The sequence below is a fragment of the Rattus norvegicus genome, chromosome 3 (genome assembly GCF_021556685.1).
Source record: "Rattus norvegicus strain SHRSP/BbbUtx chromosome 3, alternate assembly SHRSP_T2T, whole genome shotgun sequence".
In the NCBI taxonomy this organism is placed as follows: domain Eukaryota; kingdom Metazoa; phylum Chordata; class Mammalia; order Rodentia; family Muridae; genus Rattus; species Rattus norvegicus.
The window spans coordinates 135944344-135969258 of record NC_141536.1 but is presented as its reverse complement, the minus strand read 5'-3'; the positions used below and the strand labels follow the sequence as shown (position 1 = coordinate 135969258).

General features: G+C 41.7%; 1 protein-coding gene across 2 annotated transcripts in view; it reads left to right on the top strand.

Moving 5' to 3' along the window:
• The first annotated feature begins 12273 nt into the window (after positions 1 to 12273).
• Napb (NSF attachment protein beta) overlaps positions 12274 to 24915 on the top strand; it is a 47031-nt gene continuing 34389 nt past the window's right edge. The window contains exon 1 of one of the 2 annotated variants that reach the window (XM_087653909.1): positions 12274 to 12428. Coding sequence is in view for 1 of the 2 variants with exons in the window: in NM_001191966.2 (NP_001178895.1) it covers positions 12331 to 12428 (98 nt within the window). In the remaining variant the exon portion in view is untranslated. 2 annotated transcript variants of the gene reach the window in all.

The following is a 24915-nucleotide window of genomic DNA, read 5'->3' as shown; positions in this document are numbered from 1 at the left end:
TTGGTAGACAACTTGACCATATCTGGAATTAACTAAAGTCCTAAAATGTAGGGCACACCTGTGAGAGATTTTTGCTTAATTTGAAATAGGAAGATCTACTTCTAATCCAGGTCTTGAGGAGGGAGGACATACTTTTAATCTGAACCACACCTTCTGCTGGAAGCTTATATAACAAGGACATGGAAGAAGGAAGCTTTTGTTCTTTGCTGCTTGCTCACCAGCAAGTCCACTCCTTCCCTGTCATTAGAGCCTACTTCTTTGGATTCCCACATCCACTGAAGACCAATTGACACATCCAGCCTTGTGCACTGAGCAACTTCTGGATTCTTGAACTTTCTGTTCATAGACAACCATTGTGGATTCCCTGGAACATAGTCTAAGTCATTCTAATAAGTCCCTGTTATAGAGAAAGAAAGAATCATTTTTTTCAATTTTACTACTCTAGACACTATCATCTAGATAATCCTTACTAATACAACCTCAAATTTCATTTCTCTGTGTTGGGGGTATTTAAAATTCAGAAAGCAGGGCTGAGGATGTAGTTCAGTGGTAGACTTCTTGCCAAGCATGTGTGAGGCCAAATGCCCATTACCTAATACAAAGAAGAGGAAGAAGAAGAAGAAGAAGAAAAAGAAGAAGAAGAAGGAGGAGGAGGAGGAGGAGGAGGAGGAGGAGGAGGAGGAGGAAGAGGAGGAGGAGGAGGAAGAAGAAGAAGAGGAGGAGGGGGAGGAGGAGGAAAAGGAAGAGGAGGGGGAGGAGGAGGAAGAGGAGGGGGAGGAGGAGGAAGAGGAGAAAGGGGAGGAGGAAGGGGAGGATGAGGAGGAAGAGGAAGAGGAGGGAGGAGGAGGGGGAAGAGGAAGAGGAGGGGGAGGAGGAGGGGGAGGAGAAAGGGGAGGAGGAAGGGGAGGATGAGGAGGAAGAGGAAGAGGAGGGAGGAGGAGGGGGAAGAGGAAGAGGAGGGGGAGGAGGAGGAAGAGGAGAAAGGGGAGGAGGAAGGGGAGGATGAGGAGGAAGAGGAAGAGGAGGGAGGAGGAGGGGGAAGAGGAAGAGGAGGGGGAGGAGGAGGGGGAGGAGAAAGGGGAGGAGGAAGGGGAGGATGAGGAGGAAGAGGAAGAGGAGGGAGGAGGAGGGGGAAGAGGAAGAGGAAAAGAAACTAGGAAAAGCCTACAGTAAAACTCAGAAATCAGGTCTGCTGAAATGTCTCAGCAGAAGAAGGCATCTGCTCCCAAGCTGAAGATCTGAGTTCAAACGCTGGGACCCACATGATGGAACAAAAGAAATATTCCGACAAGTTGTTCCCTGGCCAACTATATATTTTTTAAAGTAATAAAAATAAAAGATAAGATCTTCAGTCAGGTATAGTGGTACACGTCTTTTATCTCAGAACTTGGGGGGCACAGGCAGGCAAACCTCTAAATTAGAGATCAGTCTGATCTGCAAAGAGAGATCTAGGACAGCCAGAGCCACACGAAGAAACCCTGTCTCAAAATATTAAATAAATAAATAAATAATTAAATAAAAACTCTAGATGAAATTCTGTTAAGTGAAATAGACCTGGCACAAGCCACAAAGACTGCATGATCTCATTCAAACACTGAACTCCTATAAGAAGTAGAGTAAGGGCACAAGGGGCCGGGAAGGGGCAGAGGATAGGGCAACAGAGAAAGGTTTGATAACTGGCACCAAAATACAGGTAAATCAAGCGAAAAACAAGTGGAGCACAGGTGAAGCAAAGCAAACTCAGACTGTAAAGCGACTGTGGAGAATGGTATGGAAGGTTCAGAAAAGTAGATCTAGCCTATTATCCCGCTCTCCCATCTCTGGGTAGATCCAAAAGAAATTAAATCAGCATATGGGAGATATGCTCATGTGTGGTACAGCATTATCTGCTAGAGCTCAGAAACACAGAATCAGCACAAGCGCTCAACTGCAGATGAACTGATGTACTAATTAGACTTCATTGCAGGGGCCTAAGACACCATCCATAAATAACATAAAGAGGAAAGATTTATTCCAGTTCAAACTTCAGAGAATTTGATCCATGGTTACCTGAAGTGGGAATTTCTAGTTTTGTTGGAGACTTGTTTTTATGCCGTGTGATGTTTTTCTGGAAACTGTCTTATAGGAGGATGTTTTGCTGAACCATACGTGTGAGAGGATGTGCTGAGAACAGACACAAGGTGTTTTTCTGGAAGCTGCCTGATGAAAAGATATGTGATGTTTCGCTCCAGTGGATGCTTGAGAGGACACACGATGTTTGGAAAGAGTGTAAGTGTAACCCAACAGACAGCGGATGGTGCTCTGATGTTGGTTTGCCTCGACACCCTTTGCTAGTCTTTCTTTGTTGGGCTTCCCTGATGCTGATCTTCGCTGACAACACACGTGCATTGGTTCACCTTGTTTCTTCCCTGACCCCGTCATGACATTGTAGAAAGAAACTCACCAAAGACCTTGTAGTATTCAGGCTGCCTCTTGCCACTTCCACAAACTCTTGCCAATCAGCGGAGCTTTGCAGTTTCTTCTGGGTCCATCGGCTGCTACTGAATCATGTTTAGTGCTTGCCGAGTGGACTGAACTACTGCTGTTGATTTGTATTTGGTGTTTTGCCAGTGCACATTGGACTGCTGACAGCAAGGATCGAATTGCCACCAAAGAACTATTTCTAAACAGGTCCATAACCCCCATTTCCTTTTCACCTTTCTTTTTCCTTCTGGTGGGTAGTAGATTGGAAGGGAGATTGAAGCATTAAAGAACCATAATTAAAATAGGTTTTGAAAAATCTAAGCCTACAGTTACCTGTGCCGGTGAGTGGGAGGCAGTGGAGGTCGAGCATCTTCACCTTTCAGAACACAGGAAGCAGAAAGAAGAGTCTGGGAACTAGGTGTTACCTTTAAAGGCATGCCTCCAGGTACCTACTTCCTCTATCTAGGTCTGACTAGAAGTTTCCAAAATCTTCCAAAATGGTGCTTCCAGTCAGAGGCCAAACACTGAATATGTGATTGTGTCTTCAAACTATGTGTAAGGAGAACCTAGTACATGGAAAAAGACATGGTTCAGCAGGGGAAGCACTTGTCACTCAAACCTAAGGACCCGAGTTCTGATCCCCAAATCCCATGTAAATACCAGACAGTAGCACAAGCATCTGTGATCCCAGCACTTGTGGGCCAGCCAGCCTGGCTCGTTCATTAGAAAAAAAAAAAAAAAGAAATCCTGATTGAAACAAGGTGAAAGTTGAGGATCAACACTTGAAGTTATCCTCTGACCTCCATGTGAACATTCAAGAACATACATGAACACCCACAGAGTTGGGGGAGGCATAGAATGTAATATAATAGATATGACTATTATTTACTAATTAAAAAGCATGATATTCTTCCAGCATAGTAGGGCACACCTATAATCCTAGTACTATGGGCTCTAAGAGTAGGGGAATCATGAGTTCAAGGCCAGTGTAGGAAGCACAATAAGGACTTATCTTAAAATTAAAAAAAGAAATGATATTCAGGCTTGGAGAGTTGGCTTAAGTTAAGGGCACTTGCTGCTCTTCCAAAACACCCAAGTCAGTTCCCAGAACCTACGTCAGATAGGTCACAATCATCTGTACCTCTAGCTCCAGGGGATCTGATGCCTCAGGCCTCCTTGACCGCCTGCATTCTTGTGCACATACCCCCCACACACACCTGCACAATTAAAAATAATAAAAAAATTTAATAAAATGATATCCTACCACCTGCATCAAAACTACTAGAGGACACCCTAAGAAGGGAAATAAGCCAAACATGAAGGAGCAGATATCTGTGTGCTTCCTCATGCATTGGTTGGTTTTTAATTTAAAAAAAATAGCTGAGGTATAAGCATCAGAACTTGAGTTGGATTCCCATTAGCTAACTAAAGCTGGGCATGATGTCACACACATATGGGATGAAGGAGACGACAGGCAGACCCCAGGGACTCAGCCACATCAGTAAGAGTAAGACAGCAATGTACAGATTTAGCGAACAGCCTTTTCTCTAAAATTAAGATGAAGAATGATAGAAGACATGCTGACCTCTGACCTCTGACTTGCACACATGCATGCACAGGCAAGCACAGCCCATACACAAGTACAGACATATTCAATACACACACACACACACACCCCACTTAAAAGTAATAAGGGGAAGGTGAGAAAATGAGTAGCAGGCAATAAAACACCAGGAGCTAAAAACAGTAAATCTGCAGCATAGTGAGTGTCTGTAGTCACAATAGCCTATTATACATTTTATAAATAACTCTGAGAGGAATTTAACACAGTGATAAGGAGATTGAAATCAATTGCCATGAGTTGACCATTAAATGTCATATACATGTATTGAGTCATCACACTGTACGTGTTAAATATGTACAGTTAAAATGATGATCAACCAAAGCTTTCTTGTGGAGTGTGGTGACACATGTCTGTAATCACAGCATCCAGAAGGCTGAGGCAGGATTGGGAGTTGAAGGCTAACCTAGCTTCATGGTGAGATCTTGTCTCAAAATGCAAAACAAAACAAAACTTTTTAAAAAAAGAAAAAAGAAGTAGAAAAGTAACTCTAAAGTTCTGTATCTGAATAGTAGGGTGAGTGCAGCTTACAGGCATGTGTCGTAGAATGGACAATAGTTCCCATCAGGTCATACTCTGAAATTAAATGAAAAGCAAACAGCCCTTGGAGCCTGCTTCTGCTTTCTGCCTTCCTGCTTTTCTATGAGCAGCCGACAAGCTCACCACCAGAAAAAAAACCAAGTTAAAGAAAACAATACATGTGTCAAAGTGCACTAAGTCTGAAAATTCGAAGCCTCTGCCCCACTCTCTATTTGGCTGTTTGTGACCATTGGTTTGGAAGATTTTCTTACCCTTCGTAATTCTTCACTTTGATTTGGGTATACGTGTTGCAAATATCTTTTTCTGGGTTGTGGTTTGCCTTCCCATTTTATTTCTGGTACATTGGAGGAGAGAAAGTCTTAACCTTAATGGGGTGAATGTATTGATTTTCTCTCTTCTGGTTTGCATTTTTGATGTCTTACTTAGGAAGTCAAGGTCAGAAAGCTACTTTGAACATTTTAATGATGCTACTTTCCTCCATGTTCTCCCAAACATTTTAAACTCCAGCATTTCCATTTATGGAACTTCAGCAATCCATCTGGATTTTGTTCTTGGTATGTTTTCCAGTGCCTGGTTCATTCTCTGCGGTTACAGTCATTAATGAGGCTGCCCTGTGTTTCTCTTTTTCCATGTTGTCCTCTTTCAGTCTGGAGTTTAGGATCATACTGGCCTTATGAAATGAGTTGGGAACATGTCAGTCAGGGTCTGTACAGTGAACAGAAGCATGAGATCAATAAAAATTCAAGAAAGCTGGGTCTTGGTAGCACTTGCCTTTCATCTCAACACTGGGGAAGGAGGGCAGGCAGATCTCTGAGCTCAAGGTCAGCCTTGTCCACAGAGTGAGTTCTGGGACAGCCAGGGCTACACAGGCAAACCTCGTCGTGAAAATAAAAGAAAGGAAAGAAAGATTGATCAAGAAGAATCAAGAAGATTGATCTATACATAATGTCTACACAATGGTGAGGATACAAAGGAAGCAGGGGACATGGAGGAGGGAGTGGCGATGATAGGGAAGTCTTTTGCAGGTGACAGTACCCGTGTTGGCATCCTGAAGCGAGAACAATGAGGAAAAGGGAAAAATCAGGAAAGAGCCAGGGAGTGTCATGTGGCCTCTTTGAGAAGGAACTGGGAAACCATGCTATACTTTCACTCATCCCTTGATCTCTGTCATATGACTGATAGGCTAAATTCAAGCAGAAGCCACAGATACAGGACCCTCATTGATGAAATCCCTGCAGGCTCTCAAGAAGGGGTAGCAGAATGTAGATGAATTGGAAGATACAGAACTAGTAGGAAAATAAATGTACATGTGTATACATACATACATACATACATACATACATACACACACATACACACATACGCGCGCGCACACACACACACACACACACACACACACACACACACACATATATATATGGAGCGATTCATTATGCAAGATTGGCTCATGTAGTAACAAAGGCTGGGAGTCAGCAACCTGCCATTTGCAGGTTGGAGATCCATAAAATCTCTCAACATAAAAATGACTAAAATGAAAAGCTGTGGCACTACAGAGGCTGTGAAAGGGAAGCTTATTGACAGAGATGGACCCAGAAGTCAGAGGCCACTGTATTTAACCCTGGCTGGAATATATATGTCAGTCTATTTGCACTTTTTAATTACTCCCCATGTGCTCAGAATGGCTGCAGAAACATCGTATGTTAATAAGAAAGTGGATTTGTAACGCTGGAATCCAGTTATAATAAGGACTGGCTGCATCCTCAAAGTCAATTACTGTAATGCAGAGCAAGTCAGTGAAAAACTCAGCTCTTCCCCACTGATCTTGAAGCTAGCATCCTCTTAATTCAACTTGGGGTAGAGTGTTCCAGGTAAGAGCAATTTCCTTCACTTGCAATACAGACGTGGATATTTTCCTAAGAGCCCAATTTTATATAACTCAACTATGCTCCATGGGAAAGAGTTACATAAATCTAATGTGTTACTGGTAGTTAACAATAACAGTCATGTCTCCTGAGTGCTTTCCATCAGAAATGTTCCCTTAGCCTATGTCCTAAAGGCTTAGCACAAAATATAAACTACAAATCTACACCTTGATGATGCCTATTTATTTTTTAAGTTCAGACAGGAATGCATATGGTAAAAGTGAGAGAGGATGTCTCTATGGATCAGAAGCTTGTGGTACAAGAAGAAGGAAGGATAACTTTGGATTTGCAGCATCCATATCAAAATCAGGCACAATGCTGTGTATGTTGCCTTGGTGCTATGGAGAGAGAGAGTAGGGAAGAGACAGGACAGGCATATCCCAGCAGTGCACTGGCCAGCCAGCCTACATTCTAGCTTAAACAGTGAGTTCTAGTTCAATGAGCCTTTACCTCAAAAAAATAAGATGAAGAACAACATCTAGCAAGTGTCAACTTTTGTCAGTCACATGAATACACACACACACACACACACACACACACACGCACACACATGCACATGCACACACTAACACATTTAGAGTGAAAACTGTCTTTTCTCCAAATTTATTTTAATGAAACATTGTATATCATTTTAGAAAGTCAAAGGCTTGGGGAAAGTAAAGCCTTTCCACTTAGGATTTATGTCTACAGTTCAGAACCGTGATTTCAGATATCTTATTTTAAACAAGGATGAGATGGATTTTAGTCTAGAGCATATTTTTGTTTTTCACATAATTTCATTTTAAAAAGAGACAAAAAGGGGCACCAGACCATCTGGAAATGAAGTTAGAGCTGGAATGTGTGTGTTGGAAACTGAACCCAGAACTCTGCGAGGGTAGTGAGTGCTCTCCTAACCAGAGAATCCCCTCTCCAGTCCCTCAAGTTGTCATCTTTGTTGTTTGTCTACTTCCCACATTAAAAGTATCAAGTAGGACTGGGGGCATAACTTGGTTGCAAGAGTGTGGGCTTAGATTTTTTTTTCAAAAACTACTTTAATAAGGGTTCTTAAATGCTTTAACCTCCCTTTAGCCTACCAGTAGTAGTAGTGGGAAAGAAAGGTTAACAGGAAACGGGTTGCAAACCTGTTTGGAACAGGCCGATTCTAAACTTCATTAGCAGTCCAGCCCTCTAGCAAAACACCAACATGAATCAACAGTCCAACCCACTTGGCAATCACCACTCACGAATCAGCAAAGGCAGTCTGATCCATAAGAAACTGTGAGACTTCACCAATCGACCCTGAGTCCTCAGAGGGAGCACAGCGGCCAGAATATCACCAGAAGTTCTTGGGCAAATTACTCTCTATGAGATCAGGACAAGTGAAAATCAACAATGTGATGTAAGGTGAATCAATGCCAGAGGATCCTCAGCGGAAGATCAGTGAGGTGGAGCAAGGCAAACCAATGCCAGAACCTTCTCCCACTGTCTGTGGGGTCATATTTATATTCTTGCTAAACATCATGCATCCTCTCACAGGTCTGCTTTAGTAAAACATCCTTCCATCTGTCTGTCCCAGCAAAACATCATTTGACAGAAGAGTTTCAAAAGAAACCAGAAATTTCCACTTCACTAGAGTGCTTCCTGGCATACATGAAGCCCTGGGTTTGATCCTCAGCGTGGCATAAACATAATACAGTATGTGGTGGTGGATGTCTGCAATTATAGCAGTTGGGAGGCAGAAAGCAGCAGGATCAGAAGTTCTGAGTTACACAAGACCCTGTCTTTAAAAACCAAAACAGAACAAAACAAAACAAAACCAAAACCCACCAAGTTAATTTCAAAACCTGGGTCAATTTTTATACCAATTAATGAAAAGAATAACACTACGTAACAATAATGTGTACAGTATGCATTTTCTTGTAAGCATTGATTAAAATTTTCTTTCCTGGCAGATACTTACTTATATTAATTTTATCTTTCCTAATTTGGGGTTCTCAATTTTATAGAATGTTTTCTTTTCTTTCTTTTGAGACAAAGAATCACTACGTAGATCAGAATAACCTTGAACGTAGAGTTCTGCCTGCTTCTGCCTCCTGAGTACTGGGATTAAAGATGTGTGCCATCACACTCGGTTTTATAGAATTATTTATTAAGGAAACTGCTAAATCATATCTATAAAGTCCTTTGGGTGGATATTTTTAGCATGTATGACTTAGCAGAAAAAGTCATTTCACACACACACACACACACACACACACACACACACACACACACACACACCCCTACCACACAGATTCACCTCCCCTACAAACTCATGTTGCTTTGAATGTCTTTTGAAAAATAATAAAATGCATCATTAATTGACTCCTAGTTATGATTGCATTGCTTCAATGGCTGTGGATAAAAGACTTCTGAATAGGTTCTGCTGAAAAATAAAAGTTTTAAAGTTGCCCCCTAGACACAAAGTTTAGAGCAGAAAAAAAAACCAAACAGGTTAGGCCCCAGAATTGTATGTTCCAAGAAGCCTCTCCTAGGGCTATAGAATGGATAATTACATTAGCCAGCTCAACAGCTTTCTCCCAGAAACTAGCTGACCATAAATCTTAGAGAACAATCTTGAGAAGCAGGAAACAACTTCTCCTAGGAACTAGTGGACCATAAAGTTAAACAATCTGAGAAGTAGGAGACAGCTTCTCCTAGGAAACAATCTTGGGGGACAGAGTTCTTCCTTGTGATTTTTCACTGTTATTCTATGACGCCATCCCTGCCCCCTCGGGTTGTGGTTTCTCCCTTTAAATACCTCTTCTCTCAGCTTCTCGGGGTCGAACTCCACTGCCCCTGCGTGGGATATAAGTCTCGACCCCAGTGCACTGGTTGCTATCGATAAACCTCATGTGATTACAACAAGGACGGTCTTGTGTGAGTTCTTGAGGGGTTGCGCCATCCCGAGACGTGAGTGAGGGTCTCCCCACTCGGGGGGTCTTTCACTGCTTTCCCTGCCTTTTAAAGTAAAGCACAATGTTTTAAGAGTGCTGTGGCCTAAGGGGGGGTTATCTCGATTGCGTCAATTAAAATGGAAGACTCACCCTTGGTAAGTAGCCCCATTCTGCAGATAGGATAGTGGACTCTGTGGGAGGCAGAGGGAGAGGGACAGCGAGTGCTGGAGCAGCGTAGCACTTATTGCCTGGTTTTTATTGTAGATCCTGTGACCAGCTTCCTTGGAGCTCCTCTACCTTGTTTTCCTACCATGATAGACCAAGACCTTGAACTGTGGGTCAGGAGTCTTTTCTCCCTTAAGTGACTTTTGCCAGAGTATTTTCTCAAAAAGCAGAAGAGAAATTAAGATAAATGTCCTGGAAAGGGGAGCTGACGCTCCAGCTGACTCCTTAGGGTAGGAAGGGTCACCAGAGGTGACCCCATGCCTTAGCCTGGGGCCTCCAGACATACAACATGGTCAGCACTATGAAGGTGGACCAGACTGTAGACTGACTTCCTCTAACCTACCTGTGGTGGTTTAAAACTGTGTAAAAAATAAGGTTGAGTTTCTAAGCTGAGTGTGGTAGTACACATCTTTAATCCCAGCACTTGGAAGGCAGAAAGAGAAGGATCTCTAAGTTCAAGGCCATCCTGACCTATAAGCAGGCCCTAGGACAACCAGGATTACACTGAGAGACCTTGTCCCAGAATTAAAAAAAAAAAAACAGAAAACAAAAACAACAACAAAAAAACCCAAAAATAACAAAAAAAATAAATAAGATTGAGTCCCTCTCACCAAGAAATATCATCCAGTTCCCCTCCCTGTACGTAGGCTAGCTTTACCTCTTTGCTTTGGTGTAGAAAAGTGTCATATCACTCATTACTGTTGAGGCTTGGTTATAAAAGCTGGTCCCACTCTACCTAGAACTCTAGCAACAGGCAGATGGCCACATCCTCTACTCGTGACTGTCATTTTCTGACCCTTACTCTGTTAGGACTGGGGGTTTCAGATGAGTTCAGTCATTCCTCTATGGACCATTAAATATGAATGGTGGGCTTTTAACCTTCTAGTCTACTCTCCTCTGTATTCATTTAGCTTGAATGTATCCTGAATGTCCACTGGATAGGATGTGCCCAGAACCACTGAAAGGTGGGCGCCACAGTCTGAATGAGAATCCATCAAAGGCAGATGAGTGAAATGTCTGGTTTTTGAGGTGTGCTTTGGGAGAATGTATTTTAGTTCCTTTTCAGCCAAAGTTTTAGTATTTAGAATGGTGAGCCCCAGAATAGGGTAGAGTGGAAATCTGGACACCAAAGACTAGTAACAGAGGGATCAATATTTCTTGACTATCCTGAAAAGTTATTCCACTGAGGCAGGGTTGGGAATTGTTCTGACCAACACACTGCTGCTACCATGATGCTTGGGAGTTGGCTCACTCCACCAAATGCCCCAACTGCCTCTTTTTCAAATGCCAATGTTGGTTCACTTTTTTGCAATTTTTCTCTCTTCAATCCAACATCCACTGCCACATCCAATTTCCTGCCTCCATCTACCCTCCTGCTCCAAACATGCAAATCAGTTTTCCAAAGTGAGACAAATGCTCACAGTAGTTGTAAATAAAACTGTGCCCTAAGAGCTCATATTCCCCTCTATCTTGAGGGCATCCCGCTATGGTTGGATCCTGTCACACTGTGACATCAGTTTTGGTAACTTGATTCTAGGCGTTTGAACCCTCTTGCTGTGTTCTCTAAACACAGGCTTTATTTTCTTAGATAAATTCTGCTTGCCAGTTCCCACAGCATATTCATCATCTGAAACTCTCATTTGGCAGTGTTTCTATTTGCCGCACCACGTCTGTGTTAGCACTGCCAAGCATAAATGGTCTAGACATTGTATTAAAAAACCACCTCCCTCTGGGACAGGCCTAGAAGTCATTGGCACAGGATTGCGACTATCTATGGATATTTAGTAGATTAGAAGTTTTCCTGGCAGACAGGAATTTTGTCAGGATCCACCCACTATAGCTAGCATTATGTAAAGCATAAGAGAGTTCACTGGCTTATAGCCATATCTAATAGGATCCAGTCAATAAAAAGAGTGAATTGTGCCTACATGAAATATATGCAATTTCATTTTTAAACCAGAGGACCAAATAGAAAGTTGTAGTTTGGGGACGTTTAAAATCAACTCTGAATTTATATTGGGGATGATGAAGCATTTTTAATGTCTTGCTGTCAGAAATTAAAAATAGCTCTTTCAGCCAGCTGTTGCTCCTTTTCTGGGAGAGTTGGGAGGTGGTTGCACTGAATTGCTGCATTAGATTCCGTTTTGCAGTATTGCTTGTAGAGTGTCTCTCTCTCTCTCTCTCTCTCTCTCTCTCTCTCTCTCTCTCTCTCTCTCTCTCTCTCTCTCTCTCTCTCTCTCTCTCTCTCTCTCTCTCTCTCTCTCTCCCCTCCCCCTCCCTCTTTCTCCTTCCCTCTCTTCCTCCCTCTCTCCTCTCTCTCACAATTTACATTCCCTAGAACCTTGAAGTTCACCTTTGCCCAATACCCCTCTAGAAGGCCACGCCCCTTCTCCCTCCTCCTAGGAGTCCAAGAGAATTCGGGGTCCCCCCCCCCCGACGAGCTCCCGCCCGGCCCTGTCCAGCAGCCTTCTGGGAATTGTAGTTGTGGTCTCTGACACAGCCGCCGTTAAGGTGGAGCGTAGGACTACAGATCCCGGAAGGCCACTCGCGTCGCGCCTGCGTATTGGCACCTGCTAGAGGGAGGACTAAGTCGTCCCGGGAGCCTCGCAAGTCAGCAGAGGAGGCTTTAGCTGCAGCCGGTGACATGGACAACGCAGGGAAAGAACGAGAAGCGGTCCAGCTTATGGCGGAGGCCGAGAAGCGAGTGAAGGCTTCCCACTCCTTCCTCCGAGGGTTGTTCGGGTGAGCACCAGAGGTCTTGCCCTTAGGGGTCTTGGTGCCCGATCCCTTGCCCAGCCCGCTGCCGCTGCAGAGTACCCCGCGCAGTTGCTTAGGGTACCAGGATTCCCAGTGGCCCACGCTGTTTTCCGTCCCGTAGCACCCAGGGCCTCATCGCATCCCTTGGGCCGTGTCTGGGGGGGTCCCTTTAGTCTGCACACACTGCAAGCCCCAAAACCTTTTGGGGATACTCAGGCCTTGGGCACCCCTCACCCACGCTCGGAGAACCCCTAGCTCTCAATCCCCAAGCACCCTTAAACAACCCAAAACACCTACGCGTCCTCCGAGATCTCTGTGGTCCCCCATGCCCCTTGAGTCTCCAACGGTCCGGCGCTGGCGCCAGCGTCCGCGCTGAGCTGCCCTATCGAGGATGCCACCCCTCCTGGTGGACCAGATTCATTCATTTCCCCTAGTCGGGGCAGTAAATCACCCGGGGAAACCAGGACTGTGAGGTTCTGGAATTCAGCTTGAACCTTGGCATCTGCCGGAGGCTCATGGGGAGCGTGAAGTCTGCGCCCCTATATCCCGGGCACTTGTCCGCTGGTCTTGGCTCAAGGGCCTTGAAATCATTTCCTTCTTGGTGTGTTTTTCATTTGCCAGAGTGACTTGTATCCGTAGTTCTGGCCTCCCGTTTGATGAATTGTGTGTAACACTGCTCCTGTTTAAAGTCAGTATCCCTTGGGAATCCCGTGATTTTGTATAGTTCTTATATACCGTGCTAGGGAAGGGTTTACCTTCTGAGCTTTCAAAATTCAGAACCTGCACTGAGAGCTTGTGGAAGAATTCTGGGCTGTTGATTATGCGAATGATTCAGCTGTTTATGACAGTGGTAGAAATTACGTGTGCCTGTTTTTTCCCCCCATTTGAAAGTGAAAGATCTGTACCAAGAACAGATTTTTAATTATCGAGAAGGACAAGTGGTACATACTTAACTGCTGCATTGTGATATACAGTTCCTGTCTGAATTCAGTTTAGACACTAAGTTCTGAAAACACACCCAATGACCTTTGACTTTTATTTTTACTTCATTTATTTGACTACTAGTTATATTATTATTAATTATTGTATAATAATTTAATTGAACCCCATTATGCTTCCATCTCCAGGAAATGCTTAGGGTCACTTTGGTACAGTTTATGGTACCATGGTCTGCCAAGATAGAGGAGGAGACCATCCTTGGAGACCTCTAAGGGCATTTGTCACTGCTAGGTCTTAAATTTCTCATGTAATATGAAGCTTGGTGCTGTAGGTGTAACTTATAGACACGGTGTCCCTTTTAAAAGAGACAAGGAGCATTGCAGGTGGCAAAGACTAGTTCTTGTCTGTGAGTCGCAAAACACACAGGATTCATTCAGTGAATGTGAAATTGAATGGCAGAGTAGCTCATCTGAGGAGACGATGTTAATACACATCTCAAATCAGGATGTGGTTCCTCGAGCCAGTTATGGACATTTATTTTGGTCAAGAGGAACATTGTTTTGAGGAAACTAGGTCAACTCTTGAGACACTCATTGAAAAGGATTTTGAGGAATCTTTATTTCTGAAGAAACATCTTTTTGGCTGTCAGTGGCTGGTCACATAGGAAGACTCATTTTCCATCCGCACTCAGTTTGTGTAATCACTTAGAAGCCGCAGTTCAGGTTGTTATCGTGGGGTTTGGGACCTGGAACAGGTTAGCTTTGCTTCTCTGGGCCTCAGTTTCTTCTGCTGTAATCCAATGTTAACTCATGATTAATAATCAGTGAGTTTATAAAATGCTTAGACCTATGGATTTTGGAAATGACTGTGGGATGATTATCCACACATTCATCAAGCTGCATACCCCTCTTGTCAAGGAAACAGAAGGGCAGGTGGATTGAGTTTTGCAGGATGTCAGAGCCAAAAGTGTGGTCGGTAGCTTTAATGAATGAATATCTTAAGAGTTTTAGCCAGGTCAAGTGTCCTTTGTACTATGAAGACCGGGAGGTTTCCAGTGATAATTGGTCCTGAAAAGCATAGGAGAAGAATATGACGAGCTTCATGAGATTCATTATAAGTATTTGAAACCCCAAACTCAACCTATTTTTCTTTTGGCTACAATGGGAAGATAATGGTTTTTGTATCAGCTCTAGATGTTTAAGGTTCTATGGGTGTGACCTTGCGAGCATCTGTCATCACCTTTCACGTTGACCTGCCCCGCCTGCCTCTCTTTGGTTCTGTCCTTCATTTAAGGTAGTGTCAGCGATCCCCATGTGAGACTCTCACGTTAGCAGGCAATTACAATGACGGGTCTCACCAAAGCTCCTGTTTAAGAGCCGGACAGGTGATGATTTGAGGATGTGTCAGACATTTGAAAAGGCATTTGGCTTATTGCAGATGTTTCACGTCACCGACTGTTAATCTCCTAACTGCAGATTAAAGCATTGCTTGACTTCATCTCCCGTATCTCAAACACTGCTTTTGTGATAATACTATGGCCTCAGTATTCTTACATAACTCTGCCTTTCTGTTGTTGCTTTAGATGGGAATATGCGTGGAAATTCACAAGAGTGGGTCTAGTGGATGTTTTTCCAGCCTGGTAGTTGGAGGTTGGGGGACACATCAGTACGTATTTCCAGCAAGGCCTCTTGCAGCCCTCCCGACAAGACAACAGTTTGAAAGGCTGCAGACTTGCCTGCAACCAATGTTACTTCCGTTTGGTTTTCTGTCTTATTCCCAGATAAAGAGTAAATTTTTTGGTTTTGGTTTTGTTTGTTTTCTTTGTAGCTGTGCAGTCAAACTAATTCTCACTTTTTCTGAAGAGCACAGTGTAGAGCCACCACTGACAAAGTCACAATTTCACTTACTGCATGGTCAGAGCAGAGCTGTGGAAACTTGTAGTTAATTTCGAAGTTTAATTTAGCATCTCAACGAACTGCTAGAGTGATCTTAAGCTGGTCAAACCAACAGTAGGATGTTCTCAAAGTGCCAAGACCTCCAAAATGTTCTTGCTGGGAGAACTTGAACAGTGCACATTGAAGATAGCTATACTAGGGAATGATAGGAAAATGTTTCTGATCTTCCTTCCTTCGTTTGTTTGTTTGTTTGTTTGTTTGTTTGCAGTGCTGGGGATGTACCCCCAGGCCTTGTACATTGTTAGGCAAACATTTATCCTGCCACTGAGCTATATTCTCAGCTCCCTGATGGTTTCTTTGCAATGTTCCTCAATCTCAAGGCTAATAAAAGAGGTAGTCTCAGTGTAAATTTAATGAAGGATCCTTTTGGGTTACTGCAACTAAGCATGGATCTACTTAATATCTATTTGTGAAGATTCAGATATTTCTTAGATACTGTAGACTATATCCATATTGTTCCCCTGTTTTTATTTCAGCGAAGACTGTTTCCATGTTTAGCACAGTCAGGTGATAGCTTTGAGAGAGAGCATTTACATCTTTCTCAGTTATGATTAACACTTAAATGTAGATTCAGTTTTTTTTTTCTTAAAGTCATTAATCACCTGGATGTGGTGGCACACACCTTAAATAGCAGCATTAGGGAGGCAGAGGCAGGTAGGTCTGTGTGAGTTCAAGGCCAGCTTGGTATATACAGTGAGTCCCTGGACAGCAGCGACTAGGTAGAGAAACGTCTCAAAAATAAAACAAAAAACAAACAAACAAACCAAAAAGAAAAGAAAAAAGAAAAAAGCAACAACAACAAAAATCATTAATGTGGTCATCCATGCCTGTAATCCCAGCAATCTAGAGGCTGAAGCAGCAGGATCTTGAGTTTCATGTGAGCCTGTCTCAAAAACAAGACAGTGAATGTCGACTCAGTTACTTTCAAAGTTATAGTGTAAAACCCAGAAGAATATTTGTGTATATTTCTTATAGTGTAGGAACTAAGATATGGATAATTGTATATAGAGAAATAATAAATACAGCCATTTAAATCTATAATTCTGGGATTTTGCACTTCTGATTTTTTTCAAGTATTTCTTGTTTCCAAGAATTATTCACGAGATCATAAGTAACATTACCCAATTACCCTGTCCTGGTTGACTGTTTATGTCAACTTGACCCAAGCTAGAGATATCTGGGAAGATGAATGGCAGTTGAGAAAATGTCTCCCTAGATGGGCCTGTAGGCATTTTCTTGATTTAATGATTAATGCAGAGTGGGAGGGTACAGCCACAGTGCTCTGTCCTTCGTTATATATATGAAAGTGGGCTGAACAGGCCGTGAAGAGCAAGCCAGTAAGCAGTATTCTTCCATGGGTTCTGCCTCCTGGTTCCAGCCTTGGCTTCCATCACTGAACTAGGACCTGGGCCATATAAGCCAGTCTCAAGTTGCTTTTTTATTACACAGCAATAAAAACTAACTAAGGCATCCAACTGACTTTTTTTTTTTTTTTGAAATATGGGGTAAACTGAGAGTGTCTATGTCACCACATCATAGTATCATCCTAGTCATAGCAGCCTTTGTACAGTTAGGCCTTCAGAACTGTGTTCATCTGATTTGGTGATAAGTCAGCATTACATTCAGAAAAGTTTCAGCAGCTCACACAGTTCACAGGAAGCTGAAGGTTGGAATTAGAATTTTAGAATGTTAACTTTTCTGTTTTCAAGTAGAACTTATCAAAACAAAAAACTTATATATAATTAGTCAATATTGTTTGAATTAAGGCCTATTTCGCCTGGTAGGGAGCTCCTGTTTTACTGGCTGTTTTTCATCATGGGTTATTATTTTATTTGAAAAGCCTTATTAATATCTGTGGAGATAAAAATTATTTTTCTCCTTCAGATTACCAATACCTTGATTAGTGGGTGGGTTCCTGTTGAACTGTCCTTGCATGCTTGGCATAAGCTCCTCCGAGTTGCTTTGAGGGTCTCACTGTAGCCCAGGCTGGTCTTAAATTTGTGATCAGTCTGCCTGCTTGAGCCTCCCAGAGTTAGGATAACAGACTGTGCTCGGTTTTTGTTTTGTTTTGTTTTGTTTTGTTTTGTTTGTTTGTTTAAACAAGCTCTATTGGAACCTGGTTTTTCACAGTTTATTTAGAATTATTTTACTTATGATTCTTTGTTTATCGCCTTTATCAGGTTGAAATGTTGATGTTATAGGTGCCTCAGAAAAAGAGTTTAGGTGTTTTCTTTCCTATGGTTTCTTACAGGTTGTGTAGCTGCGCTTATAGTGAAACTGTTGGGTTTGTACATATGTGTTTCATTTCTTTTCTTGGTTTGTTTTTAGCGTGTTTGGTGTATGTGCACAAATCCAGGAGCCAGAGGAAAATGACATATGCCCCTCCTCTTAACACATTTTGCCTTATTCTCTTGAGAAAGAGTATATATCTTACTGAACCTGGCACAAGGCTGATGGCCATTCCCAACAGAGCATCTCCCTAGCCTGGTGAATAAGTTCTTTCCTTAACATTGGGGTTTTTTTGTGTGTGTGTATTTAATTTGGAATATTTAAGTATGCTATTTGTACTAATTTTAGTAAATTATATTTTCTCAGAAAATTATTCATTTAATCTAAATTTTAAAAATTGACTTGCAGAATTATGCCAGTATCTTTTTTAATTTCTAAAAGTGTTCTTTTTCGATGATATATAAATAATATTTTGCTTCTTGATACTTATTTTTGTATTTGATTTCCTCCTTCTTCTCCCTTCATTTTTTTTTGATCCTTTATTCTCCTCATCTCTTCTCCTCTTTGCATACCTTTTACCTTATTTCTGTTTCTGCCTTTATTGCTTTTTGATTTTCTTTATCATTTATTTTTCCCTCTGGCTTTTTTTTTTTTTGCAGGAAGTATTAATTTGCTGTCTCAGTTTGGCGTATATGAATCTGATTTAGGTGTGAATTCTTTTTTTTTTTTTCCCGTTCTTTTTTTTCCGGAGCTGGGGACCGAACCCAGGGCCTTGCTCTTCCTAGGCAAGCGCTCTACCACTGAGCTAAATCCCCAACCCCTAGGTGTGAATTCTTAAACTGCTTTAACTGTGTGATGTAGGGCCTGTTGCATAGTGCTTTGATCTTAAGTCTGTTTGCTCTTTGATCTAGGAGTTGTTGGGGGCATCCCTCTCGACAAAAGAAACTTTTTTTTAAAATTTCTGTTTTATTTCTTTATGATTAGAAAGCCAATAGTGATTTCTCTGCTTTCTCTGCTGCCTAATATGTTACAGTGCTCATGAATGGTCTTATGAATGCGGGTGCTTGCTTCTCAGTTTGGTAGAGATTTATAATATCTAACTCCTGACTATGTAATGAGGACTAGGCCTTTTGTGTCTCATTTATTTGATATGCTTTGGACTGAGAGAAGTATGTTAATGTCTCGCCTTTGTGTATTTCTGTGGGTCTCCTGTATTTCAGCTTTAAGAAGGCGACTATTGCTTTATTCAGTTAATAGAATTCCATTACGATCTTTATGTTTAGCATTATAGAATGAGCTTATTTTATCTTACATGATGCTTTTGAGTCCAAATTCTACCTTGTCCATTCCAGAATACTAAGGTACACGTACAAGTTTTTTTTTTTTTATTTATTTTTTTTCTATATTTTTTTTTTATTAACTTGAGTATTTCTTATATACATTTCAAGTGTTATTCCCTTTCCCGGTATCCGGGCAAACATCCCCCCCCCTTCCTTATGGGTGTTCCCCTCCCAACCCTCCCCTCATTGCCGCCCTCCCCCCACCAGTCTAGTTCACTGGGGGTTCAGTCTTAGCAGGACCCAGGGCTTCCCCTTCCACTGGTGCTCTTACTAGGATATGCATTGCTACCTATGAGGTCAGAGTCCAGGGTCAGTCCATGTATAGTCTTTAGGTAGTGGTTTAGTCCCTGGAAGCTCTGGTTGTTTGGCATTGTTGTACATATGGGGTCTCGAGCCCCTTCAAGCTCTTCCAGTTCTTTCTCTGATTCCTTCAACGGGGGTCCTATTCTCAGTTCAGTGGTTTGCTGCTGGCATTCGCCTCTGTATTTGCTGTATTCTGGCTGTGTCTCTTAGGAGCGATCTACATCCGGCTCCTGTCAGTCTGCACTTCTTTGCTTCATCCATCTTGTCTAATTGGGTGGCTATATATGTATGGGCCACATGTGGGGCAAACTCTGAATGGGTGTTCCTTCAGTCTCTGTTTTAATCTTTGCCTCTCTCTTCCCTGCCAAGGGTATTCTTGTTCCCCTTTTAAAGAAGGAGTGAAGCATTCACATTTTGATCATCCGTCTTGAGTTTCATTTGCTCTAGGCATCTAGGGTAATTCAAGCATTTGGGCTAATAGCCACTTATCAATGAGTGCATACCATGTATGTCTTTCTGTGATTGGGTTAGCTCACTCAGGATGATGTTTTCCAGTTCCAACCATTTGCCTACGAATTTCATAAAGTCGTTGTTTTTGATAGCTGAGTAATATTCCATTGTGTAGATGTACCACATTTTCTGTATCCATTCCTCTGTTGAAGGGCATCTGGGTTCTTTCCAGCTTTTGGCTATTATAAATAAGGCTGCAATGAACATAGTGGAGCACGGTCTTTTTTATATGTTGGGGCATCTTTTGGTTATATGCCCAAGAGAGGTATAGCTGGATCCTCAGGCAGTTCAATGTCCAATTTTCTGAGGATTCTCCAGACTGATTTCCAGAATGGTTGTACCAGTTTGCAATCCCACCAACAATGGAGGAGTGTTCCTCTTCCTCCACATCCTCGCCAGCATCTGTTGTCCCCTGAGTTTTTGATCTTAGCCATTCTCACTGGTGTGAGGTGAAATCTCAGGGTTGTTTTGATTTGCATTTCCCTTATGACTAAAGATGTTGAACATTTCTTTAGGTGTTTCTCAGCCATTCGGCATTCCTCAGCTGTGAATTGTTTGTTTAGCTCTGAACCCCATTTTTTAATAGGGTTATTTGTTTCCCTGCGGTCTAACTTCTTGAGTTCTTTGTATATTTTGGATATAAGGCCTCTATCTGTTGTAGGATTGGTAAAGATCTTTTCCCAATCTGTTGGTTGCCGTTTTGTCCTAACCACCTTGTCCTTTGCCTTACAGAAGCTTTGTAGTTTTATGAGATCCCATTTGTCGATTCTTGATCTTAGAGCATAAGCCATTGGTGTTTTGTTTAGGAAATTTTTTCCAGTGCCCATGTGTTCCAGATGCTTCCCTAGTTTTTCTTCTATTAGTTTGAGTGTGTCTGGTTTGATGTGGAGGTCCTTGATCCACTTGGACTTAAGCTTTGTACAGGGTGATAAGCATGGATCGATCTGCATTCTTCTACATGTTGACCTCCAGTTGAACCAGCACCATTTGCTGAAAATGCTATCTTTTTTCCATTGGATGGTTTTGGCTCCTTTGTCAAAAATCAAGTGACCATAGGTGTATGGGTTCATTTCTGGGTCTTCAATTCTATTCCATTGGTCTATCTGTCTGTCTCTGTACCAATACCATGCAGTTTTTATCACTATTGCTCTGTAATACTGCTTGAGTTCAGGGATAGTGATTCCCCCTGAAGTCCTTTTATTGTTGAGGATAGCTTTAGCTATCCTGGGTTTTTTGTTATTCCAGATGAATTTGCAAATTGTTCTGTCTAACTCTTTGAAGAATTGGATTGGTATTTTGATGGGGATTGCATTGAATCTGTAGATTGCTTTTGGTAAAATGGCCATTTTTACTATATTAATCCTGCCAATACATGAGCATGGGAGATCTTTCCATCTTCTGAGGTCTTCTTCAATTTCCTTCTTCAGTGTCTTGTAGTTCTTATTGTACAGATCTTTTACTTGCTTGGTTAAAGTCACACCGAGGTACTTTATATTATTTGGGTCTATTATGAAGGGTGTCGTTTCCCTAATTTCTTTCTCGGCTTGTTTCTCTTTTGTGTAGAGGAAGGCTACTGATTTATTTGAGTTAATTTTATACCCAGCCACTTTGCTGAAGTTGTTTATCAGCTTTAGTAGTTCTCTGGTGGAACTTTTGGGATCACTTAAATACACTATCATATCATCTGCAAACAGTGATATTTTGACTTCTTCTTTTCCGATCTGTATCCCCTTGACCTCCTTTTGTTGTCTGATTGCTCTGGCTAGAACTTCAAGAACTATATTGAATAAGTAGGGAGAGAGTGGGCAGCCTTGTCTAGTCCCTGATTTTAGTGGGATTGCTTCGAGTTTCTCTCCATTTAGTTTAATGTTAGCAACTGGTTTGCTGTATATGGCTTTTACTATGTTCAGGTATGGGCCTTGAATTCCTATTCTCTCCAGGACTTTTATCATGAAGGGGTGTTGAATTTTGTCAAATGCTTTCTCAGCGTCTAATGAAATGATCATGTGGTTTTGTTCTTTCAGTTTGTTTATATAATGGATCACGTTGATGGTTTTCCGTATATTAAACCATCCCTGCATGCCTGGGATGAAGCCTACATGGTCATGGTGGATGATTGTTTTGATGTGCTCTTGGATTCGGTTTGCCAGAATTTTGTTGAGTATTTTTGCATCGATATTCATAAGGGAAATTGGTCTGAAGTTCTCTTTCTTTGTTGGGTCTTTGTGTGGTTTAGGTATAAGAGTAATTGTGGCTTCGTAGAAGGTATTCGGTAGTGATCCATCTGTTTCAATTTTGTGGAATAGTTTGGATAATATTGGTATGAGGTCTTCTATGAAGGTTTGGTAGAATTCTGCACTAAACCCGTCTGGACCTGGGCTCTTTTTGGTTGGGAGACCTTTAATGACTGCTTCTATTTCCTTAGGAGTTATGGGGTTGTTTAACTGGTTTATCTGTTCCTGATTTAACTTCGGTACCTGGTATCTGTCTAGGAAATTGTCCATTTCCTGAAGATTTTCAAGTTTTGTTGAATATAGGTTTTTGTAGTAAGATCTGATGATTTTTTGAATTTCCTCTGAATCTGTTGTTATGTCTCCCTTTTCATTTCTGATTTTGTTAATTTGGACGCACTCTCTGTGTCCTCTCGTTAGTCTGGCTAAGGGTTTATCTATCTTGTTGATTTTCTCAAAAAACCAACTTTTGGTTCTGTTGATTCTTTCTATGGTCCTTTTTGTTTCTACTTGGTTGATTTCAGCTCTGAGTTTGATTATTTCCTGCCTTCTACTCCTCCTGGGTGTATTTGCTTCTTTTTGTTCTAGATCTTTTAGGTGTGCTGTCAAGCTGCTGACATATGCTCTTTCCTGTTTCTTTCTGCAGGCACTCAGCGCTATGAGTTTTCCTCTTAGCACAGCTTTCATTGTGTCCCATAAGTTTGGGTATGTTGTACCTTCATTTTCATTAAATTCTAAAAAGTTTTTAATTTCTTTCTTTATTTCTTCCTTGACCAGGTTATCATTGAGTAGAGAGCATTGTTCAATTTCCAAGTATATGTGGACATTCTTCCTTGATTGTTATTGAAGACCAGTTTTAGGCCGTGGTGGTCCGATAGCACGCATGGGATTATTTCTATCTTTCTGTACCTGTTGAGGCCCGTTTTTTGACCAATTATATGGTCAATTTTGGAGAAAGTACCATGAGGAGCTGAGAAGAAGGTATATCCTTTTGCTTTAGGATAGAATGTTCTATAAATATCCGTTAGGTCCATTTGGCTCATGACTTCTCTTAGTCTGTCTACATCTCTGTTTAATTTCTGTTTCCATGATCTGTCCATTGATGAGAGTGGGGTGTTGAAATCTCCCACTATTATTGTGTGAGGTCCAATGTGTGTTTTGAGCTTTAGTAAGGTTTCTTTTACATACGTAGGTGCCCTTGTATTTGGGGCATAGATATTTAGGATTGAGAGTTCATCTTGGTGGATTTTTCCTTTGATGAATATGTAGTGTCCTTCCTTATCTTTTTTGATGACTTTTAGTTGAAAATTGATTTTATTTAATATTAGAATGGCTACTCCAGCTTGCTTCTTCTGACCATTTGCTTGGAAAGTTGTTTTCCAGCCTTTCACTCTGAGGTAGTGTCTGTCTTTGTCTCTGAGGTGTGTTTCCTGTAGGCAGCAGAATGCAGGGTCCTCGTTGCGTATCCAGTTTGTTAATCTATTTTTTTTTTGGGGAGTTGAGGCCATTGATGTTGAGAGATATTAAGGAATAGTGGTTATTGCTTCCCGTTATATTCATATTTGGATGTGAGGTTATGTTTGTGTGCTTTCATTCTCTTTGTTTTGTTGCCAAGACGATTAGTTTCTTGCTTCTTCTAGGGTATAGCTTGCCTCCTTATGTTGGGCTTTACCATTTATTATCCTTTGTAGTGCTGGATTTGTAGAAAGATATTGTGTAAATTTGGTTTTGTCATGGAATATCTTGGTTTCTCCATCTATGTTAATTGAGAGTTTTGCAGGATACAGTAACCTGGGCTGGCATTTGTGTTCTCTTAGGGTCTGTATGACATCAGTCCAGGATCTTCTGGCCTTCATAGTTTCTGGCGAGAAGTCTGGTGTGATTCTGATAGGTCTGCCTTTATATGTTACTTGACCTTTTTCCCTTACTGCTTTTAATATTCTTTCTTTATTTTGTGTGTTTGGTGTTTTGACTATTATGTGACGGGAGGTGTTTCTTTTCTGGTCCAATCTATTTGGAGTTCTGTAGGCTTCTTGTATGCCTATGGGTATCTCTTTTTTTAGATTAGGGAAGTTTTCTTCTATGATTTTGTTGAAGATATTTACTGGTCCTTTGAGCTGGGAGTCTTCACTCTCTTCTATACCTATTATCCTTAGGTTTGATCTTCTCATTGAGTCCTGGATTTCCTGTATGTTTTGGACCAGTAGCTTTTTCCGCTTTACATTATCTTTGACAGTTGAGTCAATGATTTCTATGGAATCTTCTGCTCCTGAGATTCTCTCTTCCATCTCTTGTATTCTGTTGGTGAAGCTTGTATCTACAGCTCCTTGTCTCTTCTTTTGGTTTTCTATATCCAGGGTTGTTTCCATGTGTTCTTTCTTGATTGCTTCTATTTCCATTTTTAATTCCTTCAACTGTTTGATTGTGTTTTCCTGGAATTCTTTCAGGGATTTTTGCGATTCCTCTCTGTAGGCTTCTACTTGTTTATTCATGTTTTCCTAAGGGAGTTCTTCACATCTTTCTTGAAGTCCTCCAGCATCATGATCAAATAGGATTTTGAAACTAGATCTTGCTTTTCTGGTGTGTTTGGATATTCCATGTTTGTTTTGGTGGGAGAATTGGGCTCCGATGATGCCAAGTAGTCTTGGTTTCTGTTGCTTGGGTTCCTGCGCTTGCCTCTCACCATCAGATTATCTCTAGTGTTACTTTGTTCTGCTATTTCTGACAGTGGCTAGACTGTCCTATAAGCCTGTGTGTCAGGAGTGCTGTAGACCTGTTTTCCTGTTTTCTTTCAGCCAGTTATGGGAACAGAGTGTTCTGCTTTCGGGCGTGTAGTTTTTCCTCTCTACAGGTCTTCAGCTGTTCCTGTGGGCCTGTGTCTTGAATTCACCAGGCAGCTTTCTTGCAGCAGAAAAGTTGGTCTTACCTGTGGTCCCGAGGCTCAAGTTCGCTCGTGGGGTGCTGC